This window comes from Aulonocara sp. 'chitande type north' Nkhata Bay, linkage group LG11, assembly GCF_057382095.1.
Source record: "Aulonocara sp. 'chitande type north' Nkhata Bay isolate Kocher_YH1m ecotype deep benthic linkage group LG11, A_spYH_male_GT1.1, whole genome shotgun sequence".
NCBI lineage: Eukaryota > Metazoa > Chordata > Actinopteri > Cichliformes > Cichlidae > Aulonocara > Aulonocara sp. 'chitande type north' Nkhata Bay.
Genome location: NC_141354.1, coordinates 14,426,842 through 14,444,972, shown reverse-complemented (window position 1 = coordinate 14,444,972; position 18,131 = coordinate 14,426,842). Strand labels below are relative to the sequence as shown.

Sequence of the window (18,131 nt, the reverse complement as noted above, 5' to 3'; positions counted from 1 at the left end):
AAATTCTTTCATCTTTAATAAAACGATCAGCATTGCTGCTTTACCAGGTGTAACTATGAAGTTTAACTTCCAGGCATCCATGAAAACAAGTTATTACATTTAACGGAGTTAGAAGTTAGCAGGAAGCTAGCGGAAGTTAGCTCGCTAGTTACCTAAGCATGATATTGCATGTTTTGACTGAGAGATTTCTGAAAAAAATCAAACGTACAGCTCTGCTATCACTTCCAACATAAATGAAGACGGGAAACTAAACAGCAGTGACGTTTGTAGGGTTACTGAAGTTGGGCTAGCTGGTATATAATGATGTGCTACGTGATCGCTAGCGACACAGCTATGTTAGCATAACATAAACAGTGAAGCTGGAGGACGAACACTAACACTTCCACTTATAAAAGTTAACGTGAAGGTTCCTCATGGTTAGAAACAAATGCAATCGCATGGCAGGATGCTGTAAACGGACCAAACTTCAGTCAGGAGAACAACTGAGATAATCCATCCACAATACGAGGTTAGTCATTAATATACTGCAGCAACATGGGAATAGAGCAGCTGCCAGAGAATTCAACATTAATGAAACAATGGTACAGAAGTAGAGGAAGCAAGAAGAATGAGTTTAATAAAGTTTGATTTATCTGACTGCTTTGTTTCGCTTAATGTGCCTTATAATCCCGTGCACCTTATGGTCCGAAAAATGCGTACTGCACACTGCAGTTTAATGTTGCAAAGCACCTCTTTTTAACTTCAGTGGATATTATACATGGTTATGCTCAGGATATGTCAGCCCATTTCTACTGGAAATGCCTTTTGGTTAAACTTTCAGCAAGGAATTTGCATTTGCACTGTTATATTTTTATAAAGCTTTAATGTACATAAAAACCAGCTTCTTGTTTAAGTGAAAATAAATGGAAGGTTGTCTTTTTGCGCTAGTAATGTTGTGGAGTTGTATTTTGTCTCGCATCAATTATATCGTCGGTTATATCGTTATCGCAAATTTTCAAATATATATCGTGATAAATATTTTTGGCCATATCGCCCTGCTCTACTCCTGCGTACTACACTAAAAGATTTTCATTGTTTACAAAGGTTCCACAGTGAAATGAAATGGGGCCTTCTCTGAATATAAACCCAAACAGTTGGACTTCATGTAGATGTGCTGTTGACATTGCATTTTCTTATGTTACAGTATCTCAGAGATTAAATGTGTAGTGCAACTTCTTTACACTGACAGGAAGGGCAGTTTCAGTGGTCAGACCCACTTTAGATCAAAGTGGGCTGCATGTGGCCCACCATGTAAAATGAGTTTGACATCCCTGGTCTGGAGCCTGCTGCATTAGTTTTACACTTATTGACGGGAAGGTGAGGAGAAACTGATGTGCCAGCAGTCCACCTGCTGTGTGTTCACTGAGACTGTTGAAATCTACTTAAACTGTGTACAGTGGCAAGTTGGGTCCAGCTTTAATGCGATGAGTCAAAGTTGCAGAAAATTCAGTGTGCTGTGAACTAAAAGCCTGCTGGTGGTGTCCACGTGTGGATGTCTAGGATGGTGGTACATGGACAGCTGAGGTAGCTTAAGGACATATTCAATGACTAAGCATAATCTTTCTAACATGACCTCTACCTCACCTATTTAACCCGACTTCATCCAGCTTGGAACATTTAAGTGTCATTCTTTCATTTTAAGTTCAAACACTTCTCAGTAATGGAATATTTAATTATGCAAAGTAATTATATCCAGTTAAAAAAATTGGGAATGTAACAGTAGGCAGAGATCAGGTATACACTGGATTATACACAGGAAAATGACTTAATTAGAATGATATGACCTAACTTGTGTAAAAGCAGACATGGATGATTTATGCACAACTCAGTTGATGTGGTGAACCACTTTGGTATTAATGGTTTTTCACGGCACTAGTCTGCTACAAGTAAACAGAACAACTTCCTTTTTAGTGCTGCAATACCAACAAAAAAGAGTTTGTAGATGTCGCCATTAGCTTCATGTTATTACAAAGTAGAAATCTATGACTCGTGATGGCATGCGTGATCTAATATTCTGTCACTGCTGATGACACGAGGTGTGTTGACACACTCAGAGGTCAGTGTTGTGATGCCAATGACAGTCTAAATTAACACTCATGCTGTAATCCTGTGAAGTTTGATGAACACCGGATGCATGTTTTGATTGCCCTCTCAAGACATTTTAGTGACACTAATATTTTTTGCTGCCACTGATCCAATTTGAAATGATGACAGTCATATGGAGGCATGGCTGAATGCTCTGAAAGCTTTTAGGATTCAGAGATCTCTTGAAGGATATCAGCAGCCAGGCCAGTGACATCAGTGTGATACCTGTGATGGGGAAACATAAAAAATGAGTAGTATTACTGGCATGCTATCTATCCAGTGATAATTAACCGTTGATGAGTGCAAACAGCTTAATCAAAGACACAATTACAATAAAATAGATCAGGGTTCTTAAGCATGCTGAGCAATGAAACAGGTGCAGCCACTTAGCATGGTACTGAGTGGACTGAATTAGTAATTAGACTACTACATTTATTTCTGCTCCGCAAACATAAAACTTTACATCCCAATTTCAGCCCACATGAACCTGTGCTTATTAAATAGATATTTTATGTGTTCTGTAGTAAGACAATTAAAAAACATATACAAGTGTATAAATAATGATTTTCACAATTCTGTACAAACATACATCTATATATGATAATTAAGACTTGATGAAAACATCCAATCTGCCCAGGCCCCTCTAGGCTGTCTATAATTTACTCCTGCTCTCCCCCTCTTATCACCCCCCTCCCCCCTCCACTTACTCCCAGGTGTCTTTGGGGGCAACCTGACAGCCAGGCCAGAAGAAGCCCACCCACCCCTCTTAGTTAATTAAAACCTACATAATTAACCTAATTAACACATTTCCCAGAGGCCTCGGAAACCCTTGAAAGTTTGTGGATCTGGAAAACATAAATTGGGTCCATAAAAGTTTTAGGACAAACTTTAGAGTTTGGTTACTCTTTAAATCCTTGCACTCTTAACAGCCTCAAATTGACACAGCTGCACAGAGAACAGCGGAAAATAAAATAATTGGTTTTAGATTACAGTATCGCATTAGCCTCACACTCTGCTTACACCAACATGTGGGATGTCTGCTGTGTGGAATCTGTGTGCTTTCCATTATTTAAGAAAACAAACAAACAGAAGAACTCATCAGAAAGAAGACAATCATCTGCAGTTCCTTTAGCGGTAGACTCACTCACAACTCAACCCAAAGATTATTGTTGTTGTTGTTTTTGTTCAGATTAAATAAACAACTAAATGATTTCAAAAGGTGAGTCTAAGAGTTTCCGCTGCCTTCCATTGCTCCTGCTGTGCTGTCAGTCCCACTCTGTCCTCTTACAGTTTTGATTCTGCACTGATTTCTGTAGAAATGCAGCCCTTCAACTTGAATTTCTGTTTGGGGAAAATGACAAAGCTGCAGGGAGCCAAACCTCATGAGCAGAGTGAGTGGTTGGCAACAATAGTGCTGATCAGGACTGAACAACAGCAAAATTTAAAATGTGGTTTGCTGGCCACTGGAATTCACTGTGTTTGTGGCAAAAGTCCTCCCTCTGACACCTCAAGATATCGTATTGAAAGTCACTGCTGATAATCTAATCCCGGGGGACAAATGTATGGTGTACAAGCCATTTTAAATAACACAACCAAAACACAATACACCTTTGTGCTCAGACACTGCAGACTCTTCTCTGGAGCTTAGCCAGAGATCCAGATAATGTGCTCTCTCTGCACAAGCCTGAGGTCCAAGCTAATATCAGATGGGTATGTGGTAAGTGTTCAGAGTGGGACTCCCATGAAGCAATCTAAAATTAACCCGAGTGCTGGAAGCAGTGCAGAAGTGCATGGAGATGACTTTGAATGGTTAACAAAGGAGGCTCGCCAATTTTAAATCTGTAAACTTTTGCTTTTCATGGGTGAAGTATTTTCTCTTTAGCTGCTTAATTCAACCCAGAGATTGATGTGATCAGCCCACCACTACATTTAGAGACTTTCAAGGAAGATCAGACAGCTTATTATTCTTTTAATGGTACCGCATGTGTACACTGCAGCTAGTTTCACCATGTTAATGTTTGCATTTTGATAAAATTCTGAATGATTGACCTCAGAGTGTGTTTGTAGAAGAGTTGTGCAGTTTTCTGATCTGTCTTTGTTGTCTGAGCAGATATTACTGAGGCTTTGACTCACTGAAAGCAGCATTAACTAGGTTTATGTTGAGAACCTCAATGCTTTTTCTTCAGGAACGGGGAGTATACGCTATTGCTCCTCCCCACCCTTCACCCTTGGTCAGGCTTGAGGTTTTGAAAAGGCATTCCTCAGGTTGCCATGGCAAAGTGTGAATGACATCATTTGGGTTAGGATCTTAGCCCAGACCTCCCCTCTCTCTTTTCCATCCTTCTTCCGTCTGCTACCTCGGCGCCAGCTCCTCTCATCCTCTCAATTAAAACCTCTCTTCAACCCTTCTTCCCATCCCTTTCCACTCCTCTTCTCTCTCCTTGTAACTCCTCTCATCTCCTGCCCTTTCTCCTAAAACCTCTGCTCCCCTCCTCCTCCTGCTAAACCAGTGGGAGGGTGCCAGTCTCTGCCACTTCAAAGGCTGGAGCTGATCTGTGCTTTCATCTACCAAAGAGGGACAGGAGAGTGAGGAGATGAGGCGAGAGAAGAGAAGTGGGAGAGCACAAGAGGGAACGAAAGAAAGAAAACCAAGAAAAAGGAAAGAAAATTGTGGAGAAAGAGAGAAGGAGGAGGAGGAGGAGAGGATGGTGACAAAGGGGGAAGAAAAGGGTGACCAAGGAGAAAAGAGGGAGGCGGGGAGCACAGAATAGGAGAGGCCTCTATAGCAGGGCAACAATACACCTTCATTATTGATCTGACAGGGTGTATGTGTGATTGCAGAGAGTTTGTATATAAATGAGAATAAAGGACTCTATTTGCGTGTATTCATTGTGTGTGGATGTGTGTGTGCATGTGTGGATGTGTGTGTGTGAAAGGTTGCTAGTCTCATACATCAGAAGATCAAAAGAAGCACGGTCACTACGGTGACAAAAGCCTTGGCCCTATGAGGGGAAACACAACTGGCTGACATACTTATAAAAGACAGCCAGATGCAGAGATGCAGGTGTGCACATGAAAACATGCACTCACATACACACAAACTCCTTCATATGGTAAATATAAAAGAAGTCATTATTTTACATATATGAAAAGGCGGGTGGAGGCGACGACTGTATTTGTATTAATACTGACCCATAGAGTGAAGCATGGGACATATATACAGTAAAACATATATAAAAAACACATATATAAAAAAATATTTTATAATTAAAGATAAAAGAGGGCTGTTGGAGTTTCAAAACTGGTGTTTCTTTAAAAGAGAGAAGTGCAGATTATGTTTCCTGTCCCTGGTAACAGATGTCAAGACTTAAATATACGTTTTTAATAGTGTACATATTTCATCTCAGAGCTTTTTCTTGCCATTAAGCTACCCTGCTCTGTTACAGGCGCATGTCCTGTCAATTAACTAGACAAAGATCAGTTCTGACATGCATGGAAATAATAAGATGTGGGAATGGGCAGTATCAAAATCCAGAATCATTTGTTATTGGTATGTTTGGAGATTTGGTCTCAAAAACAAAATAGGAAAGCATGGATTACATAGCCAGATATACTGCATGCACTCACAGACTAAAGAAAGCTGATGGACTCTCTGTGTCTCACCTTTCTGTCAGGTGAGACTAAGAGCAACTTGCCATGATTGCTTATTGAGCAGAGCCCTAACAGAGGGAGTCGCTTCATCAGGGAGGAGGGAGAGTAGCTGGTGTCTTTGACAGGCTGCTGTCACGTAGGCTGAATAAAGGAGGGCAACTAAAGGTACAGTGGGGCAAAAAAGTATTTAGTCAGCCACCGATTGTGCAAGTTCCCCCACCTAAAATGATGACAGAGGTCAGTAATTTGCACCAGAGGTACACTTCAACTGTGAGAGACAGAATGTGAAAAAAAAATCCATGAATCCACATGGTAGGATTTGTAAAGAATTTATTCGTAAATCAGGGTGGAAAATAAGTATTTGGTCAATAACAAAAATACAACTCAATACTTTGTAACATAACCTTTGTTGGCAATAACAGAGGTCAAACGTTTACTATAGGTCTTTACCAGGTTTGCACACACAGTAGCTGGTATTTTGGCCCATTCCTCCATGCAGATCTTCTCGAGAGCAGTGATGTTTTGGGGCTGTCGCCGAGCAACACGGACTTTCAACTCCCGCCACAGATTTTCTATGGGGTTGAGGTCTGGAGACTGGCTAGGCCACTCCAGGACTTTCAAATGCTTCTTACAGAGCCACTCCTTTGTTGCCCGGGCGGTGTGTTTTGGATCATTGTCATGTTGGAAGACCCAGCCTCATTTCATCTTCAAAGTTCTCACTGATGGAAGGAGGTTTTGGCTCAAAATCTCACGATACATGGCCCCATTCATTCTGTCCTTAACACGGATCAGTCGTCCTGTCCCCTTGGCAGAAAAACAGCCCCATAGCATGATGTTTCCACCCCCATGCTTCACAGTAGGTATGGTGTTCTTGGGATGCAACTCAGTATTCTGCTTCCTCCAAACACGACGAGTTGAGTTTATACCAAAAAGTTCTACTTTGGTTTCATCTGACCACATGACATTCTCCCAATCCTCTGCTGTATCATCCATGTGCTCTCTGGCAAACTTCAGACGGGCCTGGACATGCACTGGCTTCAGCAGCGGAACACGTCTGGCACTGCGGGATTTGATTCCCTGCCGTTGTAGTGTGTTACTGATGGTGACCTTTGTTACTTTGGTCCCAGCTCTCTGCAGGTCATTCACCAGGTCCCCCCGTGTGGTTCTGGGATCTTTGCTCACCGTTCTCATGATCATTTTGACCCCACGGGATGAGATCTTGCGTGGAGCCCCAGATCGAGGGAGATTATCAGTGGTCTTGCATGTCTTCCATTTTCTGATGATTGCTCCCACAGTTGATTTTTTCACACCAAGCTGCTTGCCTATTTGCCTATTGTAGATTCACTCTTCCCAGTCTGGTGCAGGTCTACAATACTTTTCCTGGTGTCCTTCGAAAGCTCTTTGGTCTTGGCCATGGCCGGAGTTTGGAGTCTGACTGTTTGAGGCTGTGGACAGGTGTCTTTTATACAGATGATGAGTTCAAACAGGTGCCATTCATACAGGTAACGAGTGGGGGACAGAAAAGCTTCTTACAGAAGACGTTACAGGTCTGTGAGAGCCAGAGATTTTCCATGTTTGAGGTGACCAAATACTTATTTTCCACCCTAATTTACGAATAAATTCTTTACAAATCCTACCATGTGGATTCATGGATTTTTTTTTTTCACATTCTGTCTCTCACAGTTGCAGTGTACCTCTGGTGCAAATTACTGACCTCTGTCATCATTTTAAGTGGGGGAACTTGCACAATTGGTGGCTGACTAAATACTTTTTTGCCCCACTGTAGATTTGATACAATTACAATTTTTTAGGAATAAAATGATCAGATCTCATTTTATTACTCATATGGTCTAAACACTGTAAGTCACAGTTATAGACTGATATAAAACGAATCATCTTGTGCTCTTTCAAGTGTAGAAAACATGAAATAATCGCTCACTTTTTAAAACTTGGTAAACCTCAGATGTCTCCTGTAGCTCTTTATGAGACTTACACAAAAATGAGAAAACCAATCCTACAATACAGTTTCAGTTCATTAATAATTATGGGATGTATTAACTGAACCTCTCTGTTTCAGGTCCTGTCACATCATCAGTCAGTGTAAGATCAGGACTCTGACGTTTCCATTCAAAACTTGAATATCCTTCTTTTTTAACCCTTCAACTGATTTATGATTGCTGTTTGAACCATTCTCAAGTTACATGACCCAGCCCTGTCAAGCTTTTATTTATTTGTTTTCTTCTTTTACAATTTTGAATTCAGTTGGTTTCTCTACTGACCACAATGTGTCCAGTAAATAATGTAGAAAAACAGCTCCAAACCATGGTGCTTGCTCCACTGTGCTTTACAGCTGGGATGAGGTTTTGTTGTTGGTTTAAGTTTCTTGTTTTCCCTTACAAATAATTACGTTTCATTTAATTTAAAACTTTTGTCTCCTCTGCTCACATCTCTGAAGTGCTGTGAGACATCAGTGGGATTCTTTGGAAATGTGGGACGTGCCACTGAGATTATTTTTAGGCGCTGGTGTTTCCCAGTATGTTTGCTCTTTTTTTGTTGGCCGATATGGCTTTTTTCATGGCTTTTTATTGACACCAATCTTATTTGATGTTTAAGTTTCCTCCATTTGTAGTTTATCTTATTGTATAAAGATGAACATCCAGATCTTCAAAAATGCTTCTGTAGTCTTTTACAGATTTGTGTATTGCTGTAATACTTTTATCAGAAGTTCAAACCAACCAATATTTTGTTAGTGGAGCAGATTTTGAGGGGCACCTCAACAACCCATACTTACAGTCTCACCTCCTTAATTAGTGTACTTGACAGCAAATATCTTAAAACTAAGTATACTGTTATTATCTAGTAAGTAACTTTCTATCAGACAAGAACAGTGCAGAAATCATGGTAATACAAATAAGTTCACAGACATTTTCTTACAAATGTATCCCTGGAATCATCTCAGGATCCCACAGGAAGTGGGGGAATCCTGATTCGGGTAGCAGCTGATGCCTTTGTGTTATATCAAATTACTGGGATGGATAATGAGCTGATCCTCTAAAAGACACACACAAACAGCAGAAACATGCACCTGTTGGATGTGGTCATATCGTGCAGTAGACTCATTAGCTCCGCCCCCTCAGGACATTCGCTCCAATCTGACCTGTCCGTAGCCTGAACCTGAAAAAAGTGAGCGACACAGGTTGAATAAATGTTCACCCCAGCCTGCATGTATAAGAGCAGAGAGTTACTTTACAGGACACGCTGTTGGAACAGTTTAATAAGAAGTGATGACTTCTTTACTTATGGTCCTTACTAAGTTTGTGGTGAAATGTGCACATCACTCAAAGCCGAGAAAACGTGAACTTTAACCTTTAGTCAGTTCTGGCACAGCTCTCTGTTTAACCCTTGTGACCTTAAAAGAATACTTAATATAATGTTTCTTTTTGTGGTCTGTTTGACTAATTACACACACACACACACACACACACACACATATATACACATATATATATACATATATATATACATATATACACATATATATATACATATATATATATACACACATATATATATATATACACATATATATATATACACACACATATATATATATACACACACATATATATACACACACATATATATATATATATACATACATACATACATACATGTATATATATGTATATATACATATATACATATATATATATACATATATATACATATGTATATATATGTATATATGTATATATATGTATATATATGTATATATATATATATACATATATATACATATGTATATATATATGTATATATATAGCAGCTGGATAGCGTAGTGGTTAGACTACACGCCTTTGGAACACAGGATCGATTCCTGCCTGTATCCAGTAAGGGTCCTAAGGCTAGACCCCCTATGGTAAGCAAGCCTACCGCAGACATGAGCGAGACAGATAAATATGAAGGCATGCCGGCTCGGACGTCGCCCGGATCAACAAGGTCCGCGTCAGGTGTTGAGGAACCAGGGCACCCTGACGAAAAGTGGGCTACTGGAACAAGAAGGCATCGGTGGGCAAGAGACGAAAACAGGGCGTTGTTGGAATGCTACTACGCAAGTAACCCCGGCGGAAGGGGCTACATGAATAGGATGAGGGACCTATGGATTCTTCGATACCCAACATCCACAATGACGGCGAAACAACTAGTAGCTCAGTGTTCCAACATTCGAAAGAAGGGACTGCTCTCACAGCTAGAGATTGACGAGGTACAACACAAATGCTACGGCAAGGAGGAGTCAGGACGCCAGGTCAGGGGGGAGATATCATCACCCCCACCCGAGATTGGGTACATAGCCCCAATAGGATAGGAGAAGGATCGTTGAGTGCGAGAGGAACTGACCTGAAAAATAGGATCATGGCCAAGCTTGAAACCTGGATCCCCCATAGCCGGTTACCAAGATTACGTGAAGTACCCTCAGAAGGTCTGCTAGATGATGTTAATGCAGCACTACGGACAATACCTACAACCACGATTACCGACACTAACAAGCTGATCTACAATACGGCAGCAGTGATCAGTGAGATGCTTGGCTACAAGTTGAACAGCCACAAGGGGCAGTACCCTCCATGGAGAAGGAGGCTAGAGGGCAAGATCAAAGTAGCACGGAGGGAGGTTAGCCAACTAACGGAGGTGCAGAAAGGTGCGACAAAGAAGGTGCATAAGAAATACAGCAAGCTGTGCATACCTGAGGCCTTGGAAACTGCCAAGCAAAGACTCACAGCCTTGGCCAGCCGCTTGAGGAGGTACACCAGAGAGATAGAAGGCAGGAGAATAAACCAGCTGTTCTCCACAGAACCAGCAAAGGTGTACTCTCAGTGGCAAGGGAACAATAATAATAAGAGAACAGCACCACCAAGGCTGGAGACGGAGCAATACTGGAAGAGCATATGGGAGAAGGACGCAACCCATAACGGCAATGACTCAGTGGCTCTGAGGGCAGACCACAGCGACCTCCCTGAACAGGGTCCAGTAACCATCACAGTGGCAGATATCCAAGAAAGGGTCTCCAGTATGAAGAGTTGGACAGCACCAGGACCCGACATGGTTCTCGCCTACTGGCTAAAGAAGCTGACTGCACTCCACGAGCGTCTGGCAGCACAAATGAACCAGCTGCTAGTTAACGAGAGACACCCGGAATGGCTAACCGAAGGTCGGATGGTCCTGATCCCCAAGGACCCCAAGAAGGGACCGGTCCCCTCCAACTACCAACCAATAACCTGCCTCAGTACTACATGGAAGCTCCTGTCAGGCATCATGTCAGCTAAGATGAACAGGCACATGGGTCAATACATGAGCGAGACACAGAAAGGAATTGGCAAGAATACCAGAGGCGCAAAACACCAGCTACTGGTAGACAGAACAGTCAGCTGAGACTGCAAGACCAGACTGACCAACCTGTGCACTGCCTGGATTGATTACAAGAAGGCCTATGACTCAATGCCCCACAGCTGGATACTGGAATGCCTAGAATTGTACAAGATCAATGGGACCCTAAGAGCCTTCATCAGGAACTCAATGGGGATGTGGGGATGTGGCGTACAACACTAGAGGCCAACTCCAAGCCCATAGCACAAGTCACCAAGGAGATGCTCTGTCCCCACTGCTGTTCTGCATAGGCCTGAACCCCCTCAGTGAGATCATTAACAAGACTGGCTACGGATACCGACTACGGAACGGAGCAGTTGTCAGCCACCTCCTGTACATGGATGACATCAAGCTGTATGCCAAGAGTGAACGAGACATCGATTCACTGATCCACACTACCAGGCTATACAGCAATGACATTGGAATGTCGTTCGGACTGGAGAAGTGTAGTCGGATGGTAACAAAGAGAGGGAAGGTAGTCAGAACTGAGGGGATTGAACTACCAGATGGCAACATTGCAGACATAGAGGACAGTTACAAGTACCTGGGGATCCCGCAGGCGAATGGGAACCATGAAGAGGCCGCTAGAAAAGCTGCAACCACAAAGTACCTGCAGAGGGTCAGGCAAGTCCTGAGGAGTCAGCTGAATGGTAAGAACAAGATCTGGGCCATCAACACGTACGCCCTGCCCGTGATCAGGTACCCTGCTGGGGTAATAGGCTGGCCAAAGGAGGAGATAGAAGCCACTGACATAAAGACAAGAAAGCTCCTTACCATGCATGGAGGGTTTCACCCCAAGTCCAGCACCCTGAGGCTGTACGCTAAGCGGAAGGAAGGGGGCCGGGGACTGGTGAGTGTCAGCACCACAGTCCAGGATGAGACAACGAACATCCAAGAATACATTGGGAAGATGGCCCCAACTGACCGAGTGCTCAGTGAATACCTCAGGCAGCAGAAACCCAAGAAAGAGAAGGGAGACGAGGAACCATCATGGAAGGACAGGCCCCTGCACGGTATGTACCACCGGCAGATAGAGGAGGTGGCTGATATCCAGAAATCCTACCAGTGGCTGGACAAAGCTGGACTGAAAGACAGCACAGAGGCACTAATCATGGCAGCACAAGAACAAGCTCTGAGTACAAGATCCATAGAGGCTGGGGTCTATCACACCAGGCAAGACCCCAGGTGCAGGCTGTGTAAAGATGCCCCAGAGACAATCCAGCACATAACAGCAGGGTGCAAGATGCTAGCAGGCAAGGCATACATGGAACGCCATAACCAAGTGGCCGGCATAGTGTACAGGAACATCTGTGCCGAGTATAACCTGGAAGTCCCGAGGTCAAAATGGGAGATGCCCCCAAGGGTGGTGGAGAATGACCGAGCTAAGATCCTGTGGGACTTCCAGATACAGACGGACAAAATGGTGGTGGCTAACCAACCGGACATAGTAGTGGTAGACAAACAGAAGAAGACGGCTGTAGTGATCGATGTAGCGGTTCCGAATGACAGCAATATCAGGAAGAAGGAACATGAGAAGCTGGAGAAATACCAAGGGCTCAGAGAAGAGCTCGAGAGGATGTGGAGGGTGAAGGTAACGGTGGTCCCCGTGGTAATCGGAGCACTAGGTGCGGTGACTCCCAAGCTAGGCGAGTGGCTCCAGCAGATCCCGGGAATAACATCGGAGATCTCTGTCTAGAAGAGCGCAGTCCTGGGAACAGCTAAGATACTGCGCAGGACCCTCAAGCTCCCAGGCCTCTGGTAGAGGACCTGAGCTTGAAGGATAAACCACCCGCAGGGGCGTGCTGGGTGTTTTTTATATATACATACATATATATGCCTTTGCTCCAAAGCATCCAACTCCTTGAGATGAACTTCATTTTCCTCAAGGCTGTAATTGAAGTGACATTAAAGAATGAATGTTCTTTGGATCATTGGAAATTTCATCATTGCATTTTGTTTTAATGTCCTATTGTAAGGTTTCTATGAACTTCAATGATTTAAGAAGAGTGGGTTCGTTTAAGTCCACACATGCATATGAATGTATGGATGACGCCAGGAATAGTATCTATGCTTAGAGCTGAAGCTGGTGGGATCCTAATGGATCACAGAAACAAATAAGTGACTTGATTTGTCTAAAGCCATATTTAAAACAGAACTGTGGCTGCATTCTTCATAGGACCACTCTTCTTATTGGTATTAATATTACTCATAATTCTACTGATGTATAAATCTATTTAATTATTCTGCTACAGTACATTAAACTAGGTTAAAGCATCAGCTTACAAGCATATCTCTTTTTTCCCCTCACTGAATTCTCAGACTACATTATTTATCTCTGCTCTTTGTCTTTCCTCTGTTTTTACTCCTGTCCTGACATGTCTCTTCACACCATGTCTAGGCTCCTCACCCTCCCAGGAACACCTGGACCCCAGGCTTGTGTGAGGGTGTGTTCACTGATCACACAGAATAGTTCTCGCCGTTTTAACACAAAGCTAGGTTAAGGTCTGATTTCATACTGCTGAAAAAGTTTGTGTTACAAAAACGGTATTGTAAGAATAAAAAATGCCTCGGCGTATGTCTCTTCAGATGTTTAATGTGTGAGTGCATATGTGCCTGTCTATTTGTTGGATGCGTTTTCTCTGATCTCCAGTGACATCATCACCTGTGTCTCTGTGGCGGCACAGCATGCTCGTTGCTAAGAAACGGGGTTAGGAGGAGACAAAGAGGGGGCTGCGGTGGGGCACATGATGCTAGAAACTGGACAGTCTGACAGGAATATGGAGACAGGAGGGAACTCCCTCTAATGTCAACTGTTTCTATGTTTCTTCTCTTTTTCTCTTTTGAAAAACAGAAGAAAAAAATTCAACTTCTCATGGTAAAGTTACTTCTTCAACAGGAAGTTGTCTTTCTGAATATTAACAAAAAGGATCCCAACAAATTCTTTCTTCTGAGAGGCATTAGCAGGTGGGGGGATTGACTGAATTTTTTATCTGGAGGAAGCTTGAAGTGAAAAGCTGTAAGTGAAACTGTGAATTGCACTTCATGTTTTCACAAACACATAGTTTTGAATTTCCCATCATGATTAGGGGCTATTTATGTGTGCATGGAAACCACACGTAAACATACCTACTTACCAAACCTTCATCCTTGCTTTCCAGATGCCCCCACCCCCCACCTCCTTATCCTCCATGTGTCTCCATCTCTAGCCAACCAACCCTAACTCAATAATACTGATCTTAAAGTGATTTGAGAGGCGTTCAAGGCAGACAGCAGAGGACAGGCAGACGTGTGGCCTTTCAGAAAGACAGCAGGGCTGTCTCAACAGTCAGTTCAAACAAGGAAAAACGTACCTGAGATCAGACAGAGGAAGAAAGAGAGACATGCACAGATATAGACACTGCTGTGATCTGTATGTGTGTGCGTTTGAGTAAGAGTCTAGTGAGGAATGATTTTTTTGTTTTACAGTTATTTTAAATACTCAGGTCTAAAAATGCAGAGCTTCTAACCTAAAAAAAATCTCGAGAATTATCTTGGAGTCAAAAGCAAGGCTTGAAACATAACTCACAAAACTTTTCCCATCTGCTTAGTAATTCTCTGACACTGATGACAGGGGAAATTATCTTGATGAAATCAATCCTAAAGGTAAAGGAAATCCCACAAAGTTTTCCCACTGAAAATAGGTCATGATGAAATCATCAGCTTCCAAGGAAATTCTAATGGGTGTCGAACTAAGCTGGAAACAAACAGGGACTAAAAGATAAATAAAGGTTCATGTTTTTGGCTTGAGCACCGTAAAAGGTTACAATAATTGGACATAATGTGCTTTGACATTTTTGAGACTGTGTGCTGAGACATTTCAGCCTCTGGAGGTGAGAGAGGACAAAGCTTCAGGACACAAGTGAAAAAACAGGACAATGTCAACCACGGCTTACATATCCATATGCAAATATCCAAATATCAGATCAGTGAACGTTATAGCTGCTGAAAAAGTTAAATTACAGTTAAGTTGATTAAAAGAGGTTTTGTGTGAACTGAGTTTGTTAAAGATATTTTTCATATCAGGGACTGAACATGATAAACTGAGAGGCCAGAGGAAGACCAATAACTCTGAGAAATTATATTATTTTAAAAAAGATAATAAATGCCTATTATTTTCAAAAACGTATTGTTTTAAATCTAATTAGCATTTTGTTTTTCTGTAGGTCTTTGCAAGTTGTTACTCAAATATGAAAGACAGACAAGTTGAAAATTGTAGTAAATCCAACATGATACATTCTTCATTTCCTCTCCCTTGTAGTTTCCAAGCTATTAGCAGGATCTTTGATAGAGATTATCAGAGCCCTGAAATCAATGAAAAATAATTAAAAAGCTTTTTTCTGAAGGGCAGACACTTGTCTGAGGGTGTAAATGTGTGTTTGAAAGAGAATATGAGTCTTCTGTATAAAAGCATGTTGTGGGTGATGGATATGTTTTGATACATTTGAACTAACTGTCTATGATACATACAGTGCTTAACAGATTAATTAGACCACGTCCCAATGTAAGGTTTATGCTACAGCTGCTCTAAATGAACAGTAAGGATAATTACCAGTATCATGTTTTATGTTTTTGTAATGGTTAATCCACCAGTATGTCTACACTCTTTAATCAAAATGATATTTCTAATTTTAAAATATAATTATATGTATATTATAAATATGAATTGTTTTTAATTTACAGTTTTACAAATTAGAAAAACAATAATTAATCATATTATTATATTTTGATTAAAATGCCAAACAACAATTATTTACTTGGATACCTGAACAGAAAAATTAGTTTTAGTTGTTTAATGTCATGCTTTAATTTCTGACTGTTCAGAGAAGTCCAATGTACCGGCTCGATATTAGGTATAAAAATGCAGATCCAGTTCAGTTAACTCAGTAATTTTTAATCAAGTTTTTCACAGATTTCTTCTTTTGTGACAGGTGGTCTAATAATTTTGTTAAGCACTCTATAAAGAGAGAATGAGAGAGCGAGAGCGAGCGAGAGATAGCGAGCAAGAGAGAGGGAGAACTAGAACAAGCACTCAGAGAGAGAGAGCCAAACCTTTAAAAATGAAATCTTTTAAATTAACTGTTGTAATGAGTGAAATGACCAAATGCACGCAGAGGCTTTTTCTAAGCAAATAAATGAGTTCTGCTGCTCACTCCGTGCGGGATGCTGCTTGGTGACTCATCCACTAGCTACATATTCTCATTTGCTACATAGTTGAAAGTAACTGCTGTGATGTGTGTTTGTTGCCCAGGGTGGTGATCAGGACAGAGAAGACACACACAGATGTTACTTTGTTGACTAGCACGGGGAGTAATAAGGGAGTTTTCACATGAGGACAAATGTGGTGTGACAGACAGACAGAAAGAGGAAGAGATACGTCTAAGAGCTCGTGTGTGACAGTTTGTGTGTGGGGGTGGTTCAGGTGGCTAGAAATAATTAGTAAGAGGAATCAAAAATATACGAGTACACGCAAACACTGCCTCTCTCTCTCACACACACACACACACACACACACACACACACACACACACACACACGGTAGCTTCCAGGCACAGCCTTCAGTCAGATCATGTGATCTCAGGGTGACAGCTGACCTTGTATCCCACATGCAGAATCTCATGACCCTGCGGCCAAGCCAAAACATTACAAATGCATTTTACATAATTCATAGGGGTCTGCTGAACAATCAGCTATTTTTTCTAACTTCATGTTGATTTCCTAAAATGCATTTTTACTGGACCGACTCACCAACCCTGCCTCTTTTTTTAGCAGTAATCTCTAAAAAGATATGTATTCAGTAAATTAAATTAAATTCAGTGGGTTACATTCAGAGACCAGATTGATTAAATGGTAAATGGCCTGCATTTGTATAGCGCTTTTCTAGTCCATAGGACCCCAAAGCGCTTTACACTACATTCAGTCATTCACCCATTCACACACACATTCACACACTGGCAATGGCAAGCTACATTGTAGCCACAGCTGCCCTGGGGCGCACTAAAAATCCAATATCAACACACTTAACTTATTCTTATGTATGGTTAAGTTTTGACAACTAGAACAACGCAATTAATGTCCAAATAACGCTGACATCATGGTTTAAAAATAACGATGGCAGTCAGTGATAGCCCTCAGCCTCCTAGTAGATACACCTAAGGTGTCAATTTGAAACTCCTACGTTGTTTCACATTCAGAAGATTTTCAGAACACTTGACCTCTGACCCCTGACCTCGAGTTCAAAGTCACTGAGATTCCAACTTGTCAGAGATTTTTAGTAGATGCACTTATGGTATCAATCTGAAAGTGCTCCATTACTTCGTTCTCAAGTTATTGCATTCACAAACTTGGGTGTCCACACCGTCCACCCACCTGGCAGGGTGAAGACAATAGGTGAGGTTGAACTGAGAAAGTAATCAAACCCGGGTTGCGGCTATGTCACATGAACCGTAAACTACTTGGCCACGAGGGCTGGCACTGGGCTTAAATCTTTTAACACAAAAACATTCAATGTGAACTCATTTGCTAGCAAAGCATGTAAGATGTCTACCAAATATCTAACTACTGCACAACTAACTGCCTTAGTCAGACAATATTTTACTGGCAGTTTAGTTAACATTTTAACAAGGTTTTAAATTCAAATGAATCAGTAGGTGGGCCAACATTTTCACTCAATTCACAGCATGTTCCTATTAATATTAAATTGTTTTAGACACATAAAATGTTGCTATTGTTTGTCAGGGTTAAGAAACTGTCGCCTTGTTAAATCCTGAATGCCAGCCGCAGCTGCTCAGTCCTTCCCACTGCTACCAGATTAAAATAATGTTTCTGTTTTGTCTGGGGAGCCTTAGCCTTACTAAATTTCAATGTGTTTTACTGCAGTACACTGTACTACAGGC

The 18,131-nt window shown here is 41.7% G+C and overlaps 1 protein-coding gene across 3 annotated transcripts in view; it reads right to left on the bottom strand.

The window, feature by feature from the left end:
• Positions 1-2,176: 2,176 nt before the first annotated feature.
• The window catches only part of ulk4 (unc-51 like kinase 4), a 106,478-nt gene continuing 90,523 nt past the window's right edge, over positions 2,177-18,131 (bottom strand). For all 3 annotated transcript variants that reach the window (XM_086310704.1, XM_086310707.1, XM_086310705.1), the window contains 2 exons: positions 8,861-8,949; positions 2,177-2,349 (listed from right to left, as the gene is read on the bottom strand). In XM_086310704.1, the coding sequence (XP_086166830.1) occupies positions 2,289-2,349; positions 8,861-8,949 (150 nt within the window). In that variant the 3' untranslated portion in view covers positions 2,177-2,288. The remainder of the gene's footprint in view (positions 2,350-8,860; positions 8,950-18,131) is intronic.